The 19,114-nt window shown below is 35.0% G+C and overlaps 1 protein-coding gene across 4 annotated transcripts in view; it reads left to right on the plus strand.

The window, feature by feature from the left end:
• Ptbp2 (polypyrimidine tract binding protein 2) overlaps positions 1–13,576 on the plus strand; it is a 58,707-nt gene extending 45,131 nt beyond the window's left edge. Inside the window, exons 9-14 of one of the 4 annotated variants that reach the window (XM_021663344.2) lie at positions 5,454–5,608; positions 7,036–7,069; positions 7,490–7,582; positions 11,551–11,767; positions 11,876–11,953; positions 12,106–13,576. In XM_021663344.2, the coding sequence (XP_021519019.1) occupies positions 5,454–5,608; positions 7,036–7,069; positions 7,490–7,582; positions 11,551–11,767; positions 11,876–11,953; positions 12,106–12,238 (710 nt within the window). In that variant the 3' untranslated portion in view covers positions 12,239–13,576. The remainder of the gene's footprint in view (positions 1–5,453; positions 5,609–7,035; positions 7,070–7,489; positions 7,583–11,550; positions 11,768–11,875; positions 11,954–12,105) is intronic. The other 3 variants (XM_021663345.2, XM_021663346.2, XM_021663347.2) reach the window with 3 other exon arrangements.
• Positions 13,577–19,114: the final 5,538 nt, after the last annotated feature.

Here is a 19,114-nt window from a genome sequence, read left to right on the forward strand (position 1 = left end):
AAACAATTGCTAGACATAACATTTCCCTGTAGTTAATTTATGATTGAATGAATGAATGAATTGATGGATACAAGCATTAATCCTTGCCAAGTTTATGAATTGGTACAGGGTTCAGGATAGATTATTCCTAATATCTGTTTTAAATTTTAGAAACTGTTGCTTCCAGAGTCTAATAGCCCAAGAGATTAACCTAGTGGCTAATTAATGAGCAGTTTATTGATATAATTATTGACTCAATTACCCTTCCTCTGACTCAAAAAAAAAAAAAAAAAGGAAGGAATTGGGTAAAGGATTTAACAAAGCTAATCAAAGTTTAGATATAATTCGTTTTCTAAAAGGAGTGCATTCCCATAAAACAAAGATCAGAAAGCATTGGTATTTTCTTAATAAATATCAGAAGATGATGTATTACATCTGTCATCATAAATTGTGAGAACAAAAAGAGACCCAGGTGTGACTGAGGTAGTTAGTAAAAGGATAAAAGTTTGTAATCCAATTTAACCATAATTATTTCAACTCTTATTTTCCTTACTTGCCCCTCCCTTCCCATCCCTTTCTTTTTCTAAGTAGTCTTTCTCTTGCTTTTACATCTTTTTTAGAATGTATGCACATACATGACAGCATCTGAGGTGAGTCTTTTCATCCCACAGGATCTTTGATAGCATAGACTCATCATATCGATGAGGTTTAATTTACTGACTTTCACCTCATGATTGGTGGTGCTAGATCTTGATGGTGTTTTCTAGCAGCTCTAGTTCATTTCATTATCTATTTTGAGTTAATTTTTATATGAGGAATGAGGATTAGGGCAGTTTTTGTTGTTTTAAACTAGCAAATTCTCCCAGTCTAAACAACACTGAACTTGTATTGAATTATATTTGTTCTTTTTCAAATAATAATTAGAAATACTTGTTTGAATTTATTTTCTGGTGTGTGTGCTTGTGCGTTCGTTCATTCCATTCATGCTTGCATGTTTCTGTCTACTGCTTTGGTTATTCTAGCTCTATATTAAGTATTAATATAAAATTTTTTTATCATTTTGTCATTTTTCTTTTTCAAAATTGTTTGGTTTTAGTGCCTATCTGTCAGCCTTCTGCTTTTTAAAAAGCATTTCTTGAAATTACATGTGCCAAAACCTGGAAGGATTTTTTATCATGTTCATATAAAAAGTTAGGGCTGAAACTGGTAATAGTTAAGGATTGTTTGGATGTTTTTCCAACAAAGTTTTGTGTGTTAGAGGTTTGATTAACCCAAGAACCATGTATGAAGAGGACCTAGACTCTCCCACCCCTGGTCAGATGTAGCCCATAGGCAGCTCAATCTCCATGTGTGTTTCCTAGTAAGGGGAGCAGGAATTGTCTCTGTCATGGACTCTGTTGCTGGCTTTTTGATCACTTACCCTTTGGGTGGGGGGCATTTTGCCAGGGCACAAAGGAAAAGGATGCTAGTAGTCCTAGTGAGAGACTTGATAGGCTAGGGTCATATGGTAGGGGAGGCGGGATCCTCCTTTTTGAAAAATAGGGGAGGAGAATAGGAAGAAGGCATGGGACTGGGATGAGATGGGGGAGGGGCCTACAATCTGCATGTAAAGTGACTAAATTATAAAAAAATAAATTTAAAAAAGCTGGTGAGGCTTTGTTATCTAGTAGGAGGTTCTTGGATAATGTTCACTGAAAGAATTGTAGTGATTCTTGAGAAGAGGTTTCTGAAAAGGGATGGCACTGTTCAGTCCTACTGATCTCCCCATGTGTTTTCTTTCTTTCCCACATAGAGCAGTGGGTACCTAAAGGGGCTGTTACTTGATGTGATTGCCTATAAGCCGGATACACTTTCTCAATACCTAGTTTCGCTAATGGAAGATGTATTAATGTACTTGGCTAAAGATTTTGTAAATCATTAAAATTAGTTTCTCTTAATAAATTTTAAAACATATATTTGAAAACATTTTGTAGGGTTTTTTGGTTGACACAAGTGCTTAGGTAAGATCTAAAAAGTTTCTGTGTTGATGATAAAGTTAATTTTTTAGAGAAGTGTATTTGGAAGAAAGCAGAGGTCCAACCAAAGAGGCCGTCAAGTCTGATAAAAGCTTAGGCTGTGCCCCTGGTTTAGAACTGATGGTAGTTTTCTTATTACCACCTCAGGGGAAGAAATAACAAAAGCATAACATGTTATAAAAGGGACATAGTGCTTGTCATAGCACTTAAATCGCTGGTTCTATATGACAGGTTGCTCATGATATAATCATGCAGTTCCTTGGTCATATTTGACTAACCTGTGTTTGTGGTCTCATAGTCAGAAGTACTGATAATAAATAGATTTTGAGTTAGCATATAAACAGTAGTGAGGGCTTCAAAGCATACATTTTGTGTTCGGTAATAATTTCATTATCTCTTTCCTTACTAAGATGGGGTAAATTGCTTCTGTTTGGAACCCATACTGTTCTTGCATGAAAGTTGGCTATGTTTTATTAAGTGATAATATTTATTAAAATATAGCTTAGATTTTAAACTGTCTCTTGACTCCACAACAATTTATATTTGCCTTTAAACTCAGTTATTTTTGGTTCAATTAAATGATTCTCTTAGTTTAATAACATTTCATAATCTAAATGGTTTATCACCAAGTTTGCGCCCTTATAAAACAAAAATGTAAAAATCTGGAGTTTAGCTTTAAACATTTAGTGTTTTGTATACATTTTCAATGAGTTTTCTATTTTTTGATAATTTTTGTTAGATTATGTTGTCATGGTAGAAATGTATCTTAAATGAAGGTTTTTTCCCCCAAAAAAGTGAAGGAGTAATAAGTGTATTGATAGAAAATTTAAATAGAAGTCTTATTTATATTTTAAGGAATAATTTTTTTAAAGAACTCAATGGGAAAATGAGTAAGAATGATTTAGAACTCTCTTAATAGTCTCTTTTTACTACATACCTTGGTATTCCTTTTCAGATGTCACTACAGCATTTTGTTTTTAAATTTCTTAGAACCTTTTCATATTAAGGGGACTTTATAAAATGTTATCAAAAATTGTAGAGAATTTCTCAGAGTCTGTTGAGGTCCACAAAATCAAAATTTCTGACATTTACTTGTGACTCTGATTTTTCTTACTGGTATGCATAGGGGTTTTATTCTCTGCATCACCTGTAAGACTAATAGAGTGCATAATTGTATGTTCTCTTGTTTTTAATTTTACTATAGTAAATATTGGTGTATTCAGATAAACAAAAGCTTCTTTTCCTCATTTTTAAGTACAAATGGAGACATGAAATCAAAAGGTTTCAAAATTTTTTTAGCCTAGGTACAAAGCTCAAGAGTTCTAGTACATTAACAGTCTAGATGTAAATTAGGAGTCTAGATATGCAGAGAAAATACAAAGGATTTGGGAATTTTTATTTTTGTGTTAAGTTAGGGTTGGATTTTCAGTACCAGTGTTCTGGGTTAGTACCCGTGAGAGTCTCTCCTTGCCTGTTAGAATTGAAAATAACCCATAAATGAAGTTTGATTTCATTTTTTATAGTGGGAAAGAGCTTATCAAATAACTGTTTTTGAAGTCTTTCTTAAAAAAATAAATGTGAGGCTTAACGTGGAATTGTTTTTTCCTGTTGCACTTAGGGTATTGCAGTTGGTAGCTTTGTTTTTGTTTGTTTAGTTTTGCCAGTATTAATTCTGAGTCTCATAAAGACCATAGGTTTTAACGCCATGTTAAATTACTTTTTCTTCCAAAAGGTAGCCAATTAAAGCCACTAAAACAAAGAAATGATATGACAATTTTCCAGTATTATTAAATAATTGTATTGTCAACCTAAGTTGAATGCTTTGTACATTCAGCCTACCACCTGAAAATGTTGTGTGTTTTCCCTGTGGTATTGTTACCTTGTTTCTAAGCATGGAGAGGTCACTTACAAAAAGAATCTAAGAAAAAAAATATTGAATATGAGTGTCTCCAGTTTATAAGTTTTTATACATCTTCTCACAAAAAAAAATAAGATCATACTTTGAATGTTAAATGGAAATAACCTTTTAATATGAAGAAATAAGTCAGGGCCAAGGAGATGGCTTAGTGGGTAAAGTATGTGTTAGATCAAGCATAGGAACCCCAGAACCCATGTGAAAAAGCCTAGAGTGGCAGCACTCATGTAATCCTAGTGCAGGGGTGCGTAGTCAAGGACTGCCAACTAGCCTTGCTGTGTCAGTGTTCAGAGAGACACTAGCTCAAAACTTCAAGGCAAAGAGCAACACAGAACATTGGGCCTCACATGTGCACCCTTACATTACATTACACATACCACATACAAGAAGAAATAAAATGGATTAATAGCCAAAGAATGACTGTGTCATGATTGCTCAGAATGTGTGATAATATTTTGTGGTTTATTAATCTAGTCATCTTAATTTTATTTATGTTAGAACATTCTAAAACAAAAGTAACCACCAAGAAAGCGGGGGAGGGGGGGAGGAATGCAAAGTACACTCAACCAGAACAATTTTATATTCATTTTAGTGATAGAGTTTTTATAGAGAAGGAAGAAAAGCTGAATGAAGAAATTGGAGGGGAATTTTTCATGTTAGAAACTTAGGAATTTCCTCTCTTGAAACTTCCAGTGAAAGGTCATATTAGCCTCTGGAAAGCCATTTAAACCCTGACAAGAAAAAGTAAGTTCTCTTCCACTGAAGGTAGCAGGAAAACACAAAGTAATGCTACAAAGAAGAGAGGAATAGAATGTGAACTTATAAAGCAGCAGCAAAGGACCATTTCTAAGCGAGTATGTCATGAGATCTGTACCACTTAGAGTGCTGGTGCCATGTTTATGGCAAGGTGTAAATTCTGTACTATTCTGTACTGTACTTACCAACAAATAATAATAATAATAATAAAGAATTTAAGGGTTAAAAGTATTAAGGGTTTGATGTGTTTCCATTTGAGTATGAAATTGAGGAGGCAAATTGTCCTGTGTTTTTTCTTTAGGGCATTTGCATGAATTGTTCAGGAGGATTTATCTGTAGAAACTGAATTTATAGGAAAACAGTTCTGTTTATAGGAACTGAACAATATTTAATTGCTGAATGTGTTCAAAATTAGGTTGTGAAGAAGACAATACTGGTAGAAATAGTACCATTATCTTAAAGGTTTCTTATAATTGACTCACTGTAAATCATGGAAGTGAAAATTTATTCTTCATGCTTTGTTAGCTTTTCATAGGTAAGATAAAGGACTATCATGTATGTAGTATGTTAACATTATACAGGTGTATACCTTAGGTCAAATAATAAATGACTGTTGAAATCAGTTGTAACTGCTCCACAGCAACAAAACATTTTTCTAAACATCATAAAAATTAACTTACAGGAACCATTTGGAACGGTCAGCCATAAGCCACGCAGCCATCGTGCTTAAATTGGTTTTGTTAACGACTTGTGTGTGTTTCGTAAAATATGCTTTATTTTAAAATTAGGGCTTCCTGTTGCAGCTGTTCCAGGAGCTCTCAGTCCTTTGGCTATTCCAAATGCTGCTGCAGCAGCTGCTGCAGCTGCCGCTGGCCGAGTGGGTATGCCTGGAGTCTCAGCTGGTGGCAATACAGTCCTGTTGGTTAGCAATTTAAATGAAGAGGTTAGTGAAATAATTTTTAATGCTTTTCATCTCCATTTCATTTGTGAAAGTTTTTCATATTTCATTTTGCACTTGCCTTTCTTTTTATGTATATTCATTAGCCAAAATATCTTTTGTATTTCTGCTTCTAAATAAAATCTACATACTTGTTTAGGTAGTACTGTTTCCTTAGACAGTCATATATCTTTATATATGTATATATATTTTAATATAGCTACCTATTTTTCCTAAGAAAAATATGGTGAAGTACCGTAGTTTGGCTTTTTATTTTTTCTGTTGTTCTCAAAGACAAATGTGATCTAATTTTGCAAGTGTAACTGTAAAACAGTTTTGCTCCTTGCCTTTTCTAATGATTTGCTTGTTCATTTCATGCTTATGTGTCATTGCATTTTTTTAATCTTATTTTATGTGAACTACTCTAATACATTTTTCTTTGAAGGTTCTTCCAAAGATCTTGACGAGGCACTCTTCCAGTCTTTCTTAGTAATTTTTTCTTTGCAGTTTTTAGTCATTGTCTTCTACAAATATATTTCAACTTTACCCCACTCCCTTCTTGTTAAATAAAGTTGCTGTTATTTTCTTCAGTTGTACATTTTATGTCTGGTATATTTTATTTTGATTGCTGTGAAAGCTGGTATGAAATGTGGGACCCTCAAATGTATTGGTTATAATGTCTAGTTTGAATATTTGTCTCAGTTTTGATTGGCCTCTGTTAATAGTGGACATAACCTAATTTTGTCATTTAATGCTGTTATCATTCACAATTCTGCATGCTAAAGTGTTTGAATCAGAGTGCCTTTGTTTAAGACTTTTGCCTGCATTTCATAACCAGCCATGCTTATGCAGTTAAAGTTCGAAGTTTAAAATTCCTATGCATGCGTTCCTTCCCTATGTTGAGATGAAATGCTGTAATTTACTCTTTGATATAGATGTACTTTACCCATATTTGTCTTGGATGACTACATTTTGCTCAGTTTTTCTTGTACAGTACATAAACCAACCATTTTCTGACCAAATTCCTGCATTTCCTATGTACTGACCTATATTTTATTTTTTTTTTGTTCCCCAATTCCTTATTTTTTTCTTCTGCATTGCTGTTTCCCTTCCCCATTTCATCCTTTTCCCTGTGTGTTCACCTCCCCTTTCCTTGTCTTTTCCCAAATGCCCATTCCCTTCCCTGTCTTATCCTTTATTTTCCTTGTCCTTGTCTTCATTCCCTGTCTCCATTCCCTATGTTCATGCTTCTGTGCTTGAACAAATGTTCCTCGGACCAACTTGCCCCAATTAACCGCCTTGAACCATGATCCATGACCACCTCACCATTCTGCGGGAACCACCCTTCGTTATGGATGATCTGTTCATCTCCGCTCTTCCTCGACTCTTCTCTCTTCTTGTCTTACGCTGCTTGCTCTTCTCTCCTTCTAAAGATGGTTACGCCCCAAAGTCTGTTTACCCTCTTCGGTATGTTATTGTTAGCACTATACTTTTATTATTGATTTGATTTTTTGTTTCACCTTAATTCTTATTTGTAGCTAGCACTTTGGCTTAAAGTTGAATAGTAAATCTTTTGCTATTTTTCTTTGCTATTTAAAACTCTCCATAGACACAAAGTTTGTTTTAATGCATGCTGATTTATTTTGCATGGTTTTTAATTTAATATCATTCACATAGCTTTGAGGGTTTATCAAAAATTATTCTTTTCAAAATTCACTGTTCAAAATCTTGTTCTTCTTTATTCATTTGTGCAAATGGTGAGATTGAGTGAGTGATCATGTTGATGTCTGAATGTTTTCATTGATGTGTCAGAAAGATAATCTTTAGCTGACTTGCACATAAAATTAATTCCATTTCTGGATTACCTCTCTGTGGCTCCACAAAAAGGTGTTTATGGAGATGTGCAGCGCGTGAAGATTTTGTACAATAAGAAAGACAGTGCTCTGATACAGATGGCTGATGGGAACCAGTCACAGCTTGGTAAGAGGAAGCTGCATGTTATCTGTACATTGAATTGTATATTGAAACGCAGTATTATTTATCTTGACTGAACACAACTCTTTAGTAAGAAATCACTTAAGACTTTTTAGTGATTGGGGCTCAAACTGCCACAATAACTTTCGTAATTTTATAATGATACATGATGAATCTGTGTTTTGCTTTCTTCCTACCATGTCTGAGCACAGCCTTATGGAAAAGGGTGTTTGCCCCAAAACTGAAGCAACTGGACTATATCCTGTATTAGAAAATACTTGTTTTTATAGGTCATAAAGCCCTGATTAATGTCTTTGTATTCTTCTAAAATCACTTATAGATATTGATTTAATTTAGCAATGGAAAGGAAAATGTCCTTAGAGAGATGGTAAGTTTTACAAAATGAAAAATCTTTACCAATGTTTAGTCAAAAGGCATAAAATGTAGTTCAGTCAAGTTATGTGTATATTATTGCTTTTCATACATACTTCAATCTAGAATACAACTGTATCCTCACAATTTGATTATCTGTAATTATCACCAAGCTCTTAGCTTATAATTTAATTCATTAGGATTCAAGAATGATATTACCTTATTCTGACTATATTCACATTTTTTAAACTTTGAAATTTAATCATTTTTAATGGGATTAATGGTTTTTGATGTTAAAACCATCAGAAGCTCTATGATGAACTTGGTAGTTCAGAGGAAGTATACAACTATTTGACTTTTCTGTTTTTAAAGTGACAACACCTATCTTAAATGTCTTAAACAGTACCTGTCTTAAGCACCTACCTTAAACATAGGTGTTTGGTATGTTAATTTTCTCCTCAGTTTGTGTTCAGGCCTCTTTTGAGGTGAGTCATTGCTATTTTGTTATCACCAAATAGTTTTTGGTTTTCTTGGTGATGATAGGTATCAAATCTAGAGGTATTGCCTATGCTAGGCAGATCTTCTGAGCTATAGCCCCAGCTCGCTGCTGGTTTTGTCCGGTAATTATATGTAAGTAGCATTTGACAGTGTTCCTACTGAAACATTCTCATGTGTGTCATTTTTTCCTTAGCATTTTAATTGAGCATGCCTTTATCTTCCTGTAAGCAGCACCAAGTCATCGTATTGAGAATTTTCTGAGATACGGGATCAATGAATTTATTCTGGTTTTATTTATTTTTATTTTGTGTCCATTGGTGTTTTGGCTGCATGTTTGTCTTTGTGAGGGTGCCAGCTCCCATTGAACTGTAGTAGTTACAGACAGTTGTGAACTACCATGTGGGTGCTGGGAATTGAACCTGGGTCCTCTGGAAAGAGCAACCAGTGCTCTTAACCACTGAGCCATCTCTCCAACCCAATAAAGACAGATAATAGAAACCGGTATGTTGATCTTTATTGTGCTTGGGTGCAACAACAAAATAACATGTAAAGTTGGAACAACAGAAATTAGTTTTGTCGAAGTTATGGATGATAGATTTCCAGATCAAAGTGCTAACACACATGGAAGGCTGTCTTGTTGAGCTTGGAGACAGGCACCTTAATCTCCTGCTGTTTGTGTTTTTGCTTAATATAAGTATATTAAATGTATTCACTTCTTTCTTCTATGCTTCAACAGTGTGTGACTAGAGAAACTTAAGGACGAAAGGGCTTATTTACTTTAAAGCTACAGTTCATTACAGTGAGGTAGTCACATCAGTAGGAGCTTGAGGCAACTGGCCACATTGAATTCATAGCCAGGAATCAGAGAATGGTGAAAGGTAGCTCAGGTAGACCTTGCTTTATATAGCCTTGTCTAGTCCAAATTGCAAGCCCATAGGATGTTGCTGTCTGTAGTTATTGTGAGTTCCCATCTGAGTTCATCTAGATCAGTGCTGTGACCCTTTCAGTACAGTTCATCATCTGACCCTCCCATAAAGTTATTTTGTGGCTACTTCATAACTAATTTTGCTACTGTTATGAATCATAATGTAAATGCCTGATATGTGGGATATGGGATGTGTAACCCTTATGAAAGGGTTATGTGATCCCCAAAGAGGTCATAACCCACAGGTTGAGAGCTGCTGAGCTAGATAATCCTTTGGAGGCTTGCTTCTTGTATTACTTTGTGTTGTGTTAGACGGTAGAGACAAAGTGAAGAACTTATTAAAACAGCTCTCCCTCCTCTTAATGTACCCAAATGTGTAACTAAAGAAACAAACACTTAACTCTTTTCTCTTTTTCTTTTTTTTTTTTAATTAATTAATTCAATTTACATCTCGGTCATAGGCCCCTCTCCTCTTCTCAGTCCCACTCTCCCTCCTACATTCCCTCTCCCCTGTTCCTTAGATAGGTGAGGCCCCCTACCCAGACACCCCAGCTCATCTATTCACATGAGGACTGAGTTCATCTTCCCCTGTGGCCTGGTAGGGAAGTCCCATTGGGAGAAGTGATCAAAAACCAGGCAGCATAGTCCATGTCAAAGATATCCCCACTCCCATAACTAGTGGGTCCACATGAAGCCTAAGATGCCCATTGGACTTATATTCTTGGGATCTGTGCATTGTAGTATGTCTATCCTATACTGTAATATGACTAAAATTTGCTTATAAGTGAGTATATACCATGTGTGTCTTTCTGGGTCTGTGTTATCTCACTCAGGATTATCTTTTCTAGTTCCATCAATTTCTTTGTTTTTAATGGCTGAGTAGTAATTCCATTGTGTAAATGTACCACAGTTTCTTTATCCGTTCTTCAATTGATGGACATCTAGGTTATTTCTAGTTTCTGGCTATTATGAATAAAGCTGCCATGAACATGGTTGAGCAAATGTCCTTGTATGGTGGAACATCTTTCAGGTGTATGCCCAGGAGTGTTAGAGCTGTGTCTTGAGGTATGGCTATTCCCAGTTTTCTGAGAAAGTGCCAGATTGATTTCCAAAGTGATTGTACAAGTTTGCACTCCCAACCCTTTTCTAATATTAGGCAAGTTCTCTTCTTTGAAAGACAACCTGACAAAGTACCTCAAAAAACCCTGTGATGTTCTGTATTCACATTAATGTGTGGTGTGTAGAGACAGTTGTTTTGTCTTTATGTGTCTTAGAATTTGAAGAGAGAAAAGAGTAGATGGTTTGAATAAATTATGATGAATTGAAAGGTATAATGTATTCATAGAGGATATTTAGTGAGATCTCAACTTTTACATCAGACAATTAAAAGGCCTTTTTGTAGAAGGGACTTCAAAAAATAATTTGACCAAATTGAGAGAAGTGTCAGGGAATGCTTTCTATCCAGAGAGCATATAAGAACTACAGTACTAAGATGGCATTCCATAATGGCTTGGATAGTGTCTTACTGCATGATTTCCAGCACTAGCTGGTATTGCATACCATCAGTAATTATCTCTGCAAAGAGGCTAGAAGGAATATAAGGGTCAGACTGGGAGTTGTAATTATGTGTCCGAGGATTTTTATTAAGTAATGGCATGATCAGATTCATAACCTGTGAGAATCTTTTGACTGTTCTGTGTATAGAATGGATTGGGGGCGGGGAATAGAGAAAAATCCAGCAGGAAGGCGCATAAGGAATTTACTCCCATCTTAAAAAAAAAAAAAATGACAGTGACCAATGAAAAATAGAGGGAGCATTAACTTGATAGGGAATTAAGAGGATAATCCAAACCCTGCAGCCCAGGAGTTAGAGCAGCAGAAGGAAAGGAAATATTAGGAATGACTGCTAAATTTGTCTTTGCTTGTTAAAAATCTAATTTATCATCAGGATTGTTACAAAAGATAGGATTGGAGAGGTTTTTTCTTATTTTGTCAAGGAAGCTTTTTGCTACTATACCTTGTCTAGTAGAAGTAAAAAATGAAATTTAAGTCTTACCTACCAATTCTTATGCTAAATTCATGATTTATTTTTAAGTTGTAAGAAAATTCAAAATATTCAAATTAGAAATATTTTTGTTCTAAACTTTCATATTTTAATAGACATTCTTTATTTTTCCAGCCATGAATCATCTTAATGGGCAGAAAATGTATGGAAAAATTATTCGTGTTACTCTCTCTAAACATCAGACTGTGCAACTACCTCGAGAGGGACTTGATGATCAAGGGCTAACAAAAGATTTTGGTAATTCCCCATTGCACCGTTTTAAAAAACCTGGATCCAAAAACTTTCAAAACATTTTTCCTCCTTCTGCCACCCTTCACCTGTCTAATATCCCGTGAGTATTTCAGCTGGCTTACTGAGGATCTTCATCTTGTTTGGCAAAGCATGTGATTTAGTGTTGGTTTATATTAATCTGCACTGTTTTCCTATCTAATTTTTCTAGTCCTTCTGTAGCAGAAGAGGATCTGCGAACTCTATTTGCTAACACCGGGGGCACTGTGAAAGCATTTAAGTTTTTTCAGTAAGCAAGTTTCTTTGTCTTTAAATTTGTGGCTTGGTAAAAATTTAAATTTTCTTAAAATATCTTTTAGTCTATCTTTTTTAAACCTCAAATGGGTAAAAATCAAATGTTTAATCTCTTATGAAGTATCTAATTTCATAATTTTGTTTCAGAAGAGATCACAAAATGGCTCTTCTTCAGATGGCAACAGTGGAGGAAGCCATTCAGGCTTTGATTGATCTTCATAATTATAACCTTGGTGAAAACCATCATCTGAGAGTGTCTTTCTCCAAGTCAACAATTTAAGGAAGGGAAGATGAAGATTGTGGGCAAATCACATTGTTTGGTGTCATCACCTATTGACTGTTCAGAAAAGTGGGGACCAGAGTTTGATTTTTTTTCATGCTGTTATCATTCCTTGGTTATAAAATGAAATGGCATATGTAAAGGCAGAGTTACTAACTGCTGTGTTTCATCTGTTCTTTAGGGAAGCCATTTTTATTGTCTGTTCAAATTTTTAGTTTAATTTTGCTTTTTTTTTTTTTTCCAACTTAGTTGACATACGTGCCTTACAAAGGAAAACTAGTGTTGCTGTTGTGCATTTACTAGGAAAAAGGAATTGGTTGTTTAGGGCACATCGTTATGTGGGAATTAAAATATGTTTAGGCAGGGGTGTGTCAAAAGGTTAAGTTTTTGTTTCTCCTGCTTGGAACTTATTTTGAATTATTGGCTTATCACATTTCTTTCTATTTAATAAGATACTTGATACTGAAAGAATAAAACAGCATTTTTAGTTTCTACTATCTTAGGCTTTATTGCTTTAAAAAACATTGGCCTTTTGTATCTCACAAATCTGGTCTAGATTCAGTTATGAATGTAGGCATTAGTTAAAATTAACAAGATGCAGAGTATTAATTTCTTAAGACAACAAGTGATTTCTGTAAGTTTGAGCCCTATGTGGAAAGCATTGTGGAACCTTAACCTTTTTGTACACACTCTTGTGGGGCGTATCATATAAATGTCAGCACTAAGTAATGTCTTGTTTGTGGCTGAATATTTTTCGTAGATGTTTTTGAAGTTGACATGACTTATGTGCATTTAAATATATATTGCCATCCTTAGTTTGTAATTAAGATTTGGAAAATGGTTGTGGATTTCTGAGCATGTGCAGACTGGTCTAGCTAGTTCAGGAACTGGTGCATGTATTTTTCAAAGACAAAGAAAGTGTACTGCGAAAACTTGCAGGAAGATTAATTTTGTGGCAGTTTTCAAAAACTGACAACCAGGTGGGACCAAAGTTTATGTGCCTTTAGTCTTAATTTACCTTGCATTGTAATATTCAGTTTTAATAAATCTTCAAAATATTTTGTATTTAGGAATAGATCTGACTTTAATAAAAACATGGCTCAGAATCTACAGGTCAAATTTATTTGAACAGTTCTTGTCAATCTGAATTGTTGATTCTGTTAAATGACCAATACTTTTTGAAATCGATGTACTTAGTTTCAAGATTCATAGATTCTGTTATCTATGTAGACAGAATGGTCATGTATATTTTCTATTAGTTGAGTTTTTACATCTTTAGAAATGTAAAATTCAGTATAGTTTGAAAGCGGCACAATTAAAAATTAATTTTCTAACAAAGTTGGGAGGTTTGATGGTTGTTTAATTTCATTTTGTGTGTACTCTGCTTACCTCTGTAGCATGCTCAATAAACACTTCTGTAGCTCTGTATTCACCTTTTCTGTCTTTCTCTGCTGCCTTTTCTCTCTCTCCTTTGTTTTCACTCCACTGTGCTTCTGAATTCATGTTTACTCTCTGCCAGGGTGGGAAAGGAGTAATAATATTACAATCCTATGGCTTTATACCATAAATAAATCTAGATGCTGTGAAAATGCACCAGCTGTTCCTTTTTTTAATGCAAAAGACGGCAACTACTTTTTTCAGGAGGACACATATTAAACATTTCCCACCCTGTTTATAATCTGCTTTAAAGACATAACTTCTATTGTAGCTTGTTAATTCTCTCTATCTCTTTTGTTGTTGTTGTTGTTTTTCCCGTAGATTTATGCACTAATAGATCTTTTGGATTTGCCATGCTCTCTTGCTGCAGTCTCATCTTTTCATCTTTGTGTCTGCTCAAGATTTCCTACTAATTTTAGACTACCCTCTGAGTTACAGCAAAGGGTTCTGGTATTACTGGAAAGAGTGTGGCAGGATGTATACTTAGAGATATTTGAACTGCAGATAGTGTTCACTTTTTATACTGATGCTGATAGGGTGCTAGTCGTCAAGTGTTTGTTGTTACTTTTTACATACCAATATTGGTAACAATTAACTTTGGAGTTACTCCTGTACACCTCAAAATCACACACAATGTAGACATTAGGATAATTTTTAAAAATGAAGATCATGTGTTTAAAAGTTGTCCTTAATACAAGAATTCACCCAACTCCAAGAAATACAGTAAGTACTGTTTTAGAGTTAGGAATGTGAGTGTTGCTTGGAAGCTTGGTGATCATTCATGTTTTTCTTAGAGTGGTGCTGTAGTGCAGTGACCCATTTTAGGAACATCAGCTATGCCTTAATTCTTTTAGTTTGCATCTAGTACTGGGTCAGAACCACTTTAAATGGGTTTTCCTCAGGATTGCATGGTGGTTTCAGTACTTGAAGATATTTTTATCCCTCTTTTAGATAGTTCTTTGTAGGTGAGGTTTGCTTAAAAGAAAAAATGTTTCTGACCTGTGCCCAACACTGGGATCAGTACACTTGATGACATTGAAGAAGTTCCTGATCTCTCTTTAATGGTAGAGACCAAGTTCTCCCACCCAACAATGTGGCTGGTTTCACCCTTTTTTAATAGTTTCCACCAGTACAGTCTTGTTTTAAAGTATAAAGACACTGAAGTGGGAATTTTGATATTCTAGAATTCTTCAAGTTCAATGCATTGGATTAAAATAGCTCACTTTAGCAAAAAAAAAAAATGTTAGCTATAAGTACTATCAATTTTATATTATGATCATTCTGCCTTGATCTCTCACAGTAACATTAACCTATTTTTAGTGTCCGCTGATTTGCTAGTGGAAGATTTGTCTTGGGAATTTGGAAACAAATATTTTTAAACAGGAGAAAAAACTGGTTCTTTTATATTAAATGAAGTGTTTTTGAAAATGTCTCAAAGCACCTACTGAATAGGGCGTTCATATTGCTTACATTTAATGTTGGAAACATTTCTGTGTATGAAAGCAGCTAATAAGACCTTTGCCAGAACATGGTAAAAAAACTTCTGTAACATCATTAAAATTATATTAACAGTATTGAGGTTTTAAGGTTAGGATAGGAAAATATGTTAAGGAACTTAATTAGTTCATGTAGTTCCGTTTAAACCACCAGGTGTCTACTTTTCGTCTACTTTTCAGAGGAAGGACAGTTTTCCTAAGCCTGAAAGTAAAAGTGAGTCCATAAATCCTGTGCTTCCTTTTTAGGGTCTTTATAAGGTTCAGATAGGTTACATGCAGACATGCTGTGCTTTTGGTAATCTTATGTTTATTCTATAAAGCTGTTTCTCAGCGCTCAGGAAGCTTAGGCAGGAGGATTGCTGTTTGGGTTTTAGGCTAGCCTGGGCTAAGTGTGACATTGTCTCCAAAACAAACAAAAATATTAAACTGCCAGCATTCCTAGCTTGCCGGGTCTGCCTGAAGTAAACCTAGTTATCAGCAGTCCATATTGTCACGGTGTCTTTCTTACTGTTGTAAAGATATGTTTGCTAATACCGTAAAATCACGTAAATATTAACTTACTAAAGGAGAAAAGATGTAGAGTTCAGTTTTAAAATAAATTCTACAACCAAAGGAAAGAAATCTTTGATGCCTAATCTTAGATTTTCATTGGAACCATTTGATCATTTAGTAACAAAGTGTAGCTTTTCATAAATTACAGGCTCCATATGAAAAGATTTTATATATAAGCCTCTGGAAGGTAATTCTAACCTTACTAAAGATTTTCCACAATAAGACGGAAGAAATGCCATATTTTTGTGAGCAACCCAGGACTTCATACAAGATGGGAGCATCAGTGTCCATCCAGAAAATAAGAATATAGAATTGTTTTATGAAATTGAGCACACATAGGATTCTATTTGAGCTGAACCCTGGTTTCTAGAAAGTCTGACAAATGAGAACAATTTTTAAACTGGTATTGTCATGTTTGCTGGTTGTCAACCTTCATTTTAAAAGTCTTGCATTCTTACACTTTTTTCCCTTAAATTACCTTTACTTTGATTTTGTAAATAATGTACATTTTACAGTTAAGGTGAGTTATTCAAAGTGAAAACAAGTCTGCAAAGAGAAAAAAACCATAATGGATGTAAAGCTTTTCACTCAGCTGTGCTTAACATCACAGATTGGCTTGCCTGCCCCTTACTGTATATACTTCCTTCCCATCTCAGTACCTACCTCATTTTGCCACTGGAGACAATCATTCCCGTCAATTTCATATTTTATGTGGTGGTTGCTTTTTAAAGAATTCCATATTCAGTCATTGTATACCAGCTCATTTTTCCATGTGAACAAAATACTATAACAGCCAAACTGGTTAGGTGTAATTTTCTTTTATTTTTGTGCATCACAGTTTATAACTTAAAATTGGGATGTTAAGACACTGATAACTTTTACTAAGGAAGTTTTATAATCCTCTTCAGTAAATAATGCTTTGCTTGAATCTCACGTGTGTCTGAAGATGTATATGTGAAAATAAGTAGCCACACTAGTTTGATAACCAGCTGTTTTAAGATCTACATATAAACAACCGCCTGCTGCACACAAACACCTTGCAATCTCTTTTACATTGCTTCCTCTCTTTCTCCCTTTTTCCTGTTTCAGTGGACAGCAGATTTGGTTTCTCTCCTCTTGTCCCCTTTATCTGTTATTAGTGTTACGTTTTTTTTTTTTTGTTTTTTAGCCAAGAAAACTAGATTTTTTTTATTAAAAGAAATTTAAAATAAATACAGCATCCTCATACAATCTTGGTTTTTCTTCACCTAACTTTCCTCAATTTTAATGCATAATCATTCAAGAATCTTTGTTAATACTGTATTTTACATTATTTTATCTCTTGTCACAGCTGTCTTTTCTCTAATATCTGAAATAATTTAACTTTTCAGCATTCCATTTATCCCTTGCTACCCGGCACAACCACAAACCAAGAGCAGTTAACATCACCTGGAAGTGACTACAAGGAACCTCAGACCTGCTGAGGCAGCATTTGGGCAGGATTTCTGGACATTTTGAGGCACACTATAAAACAGGAGTGGGGATGTTTCTGATTCCTGTCCCGTCCCCATCCCCTTAGGAAACTGAGCTGTATTTCATTAGTAGTTTTAAGTTAGAATAAACAGTTCTGGTGAGATCAGAGGAATTGCTATTTAGTAAGCAACACGCAGTAGTGACTTAACTTGTAAAGAAGATGCAGGCCACTGGGTTTCTAGTCCACTCTTATTACTGATTAAAGGAAATACTGTTAGTAAACAATATTTGAATTAATAGTTAAATATGTGGTTGAAATCACTACGGCTTTGTGTTTAATGCTAAGCATTATTATAGAAGATAGAGGGTGATTTCCATGTGAGCTGACTTACAAGTAACTGCAAATTAACTCTAGCCCTGACTTGGTCAACAGAGTAAGAAGGAAGGTAGCCTTGGGTCTTTTAGGTAAATAATAATTTTCTTTTCACTTTGCACCTGTTAAGTGCCCTTTCTCATTTCTTTTGGACAAATAGTTAGCTGAGGTCTTAGCTACTGAGTAGTGTGTGCCTTCAGGGGCCGCTCCCCACACATGCAGCACCATGTGTCTGTCCCGTCCTGCCTTGCTTTCTCTTGCTGCTGCTCATTGCTGTCAACCTTGTGCTGCTTCAGCTGGCCGTCTCTCCACTCTTTTTCATTTGTGCCACTATTCTCTTTGAAAATAACTTTTCTCTTGGCTCCTTTGGTTTAAATTTAGATCTGTAATCAATTAGATTATAACATTTTGTTTCTGGCTAATGAACTGAAAATGATAATGTGTTGTATCTGTGTAATAAGTTTTACTGTAATTTTATTTGGTTTGGCCTAATAGCTTTCTTGCACGCACACCCTCACAGCTAAAAAACAAACAAAACTATAGACTGTGATAGTTCAGGTCTCCTGAATCTTGAAACTTCTAGGTGTTTTTCCCCTAACGTATTTAATTTTAATGGAGAAAAAAATGCTCAGTTTGACTAAAGAACTCCTTTAAGGTCATAGTTCTGGGAGGCCATTCCAGTTCATATCACCAGTAGAAGTTTTCTCATGGAGAATGTGTAATAACTACTGTGGTTGTTTCAGCCCGTCTCTAATTCTGGAATGTTGTGATGTGCATGTACGTAATTACAGAAGCAGCTTCTGTAGACTAAGCATTAATCACACTATATGGTACTGAAACCTCATTTTGCTGAGAGACCTTTGGCTTTAATTTTCTCATTTATAAAATAGAGGTAACCACGGCCTGTGGTTACCTGTAAAGGTTATGTGAAATAGTTCCATTCCATTGTCAGGTTTCTTTTTTCTCTGTTAGATGATTTGGCATTTCATCCAGGAGAGGCTCCTGCCCACCCCCCTAAAATTTAGGCTTATTTTAAATCTTCAAAAGTTACTTGGTGTTTTGGAGAGAATACAAACACAGAGGCCCAGTATAATCAGATTTCCCTGATACCTTGAAAATACAAATGTTATAGTGTATTTGATCTATCAAGGAATAGTGTAAACAGATGGGAATTTCATGTTAGTTTGTATTCTTTTGAAAAGCTACAAATGGAAACAGGAAGTGATCCAGTTGAACTAAGCTGGGTAGGAATATAAAAATGGCCACATGCACCTCATTGTGTGTGCATCAGCTTCTGAGTTCTCCATGTGTTAGCCACACTGGTCTCTTGTTACTGACTTATTTCAGATGAGCTGCCTTCCAACACCTCACACCACACTGCAGCCCTTTTGCATCCTCTTCCTCACACTCCAGGGCTTATTTTAGAATAAAGTGTTTTTATAATATTAAACATTTTTTAACCACTTAACATGGAAAATTTTGCTCATGTTTTTAAGTCTTTGTGTGACACTGATAAAGAGTTTGATACTTTATTGTAACTTTATGATTTTTCCCTATGTCCCATTT

This window comes from Meriones unguiculatus, chromosome 10 (assembly GCF_030254825.1).
Source record: "Meriones unguiculatus strain TT.TT164.6M chromosome 10, Bangor_MerUng_6.1, whole genome shotgun sequence".
Taxonomy (NCBI): domain Eukaryota; kingdom Metazoa; phylum Chordata; class Mammalia; order Rodentia; family Muridae; genus Meriones; species Meriones unguiculatus.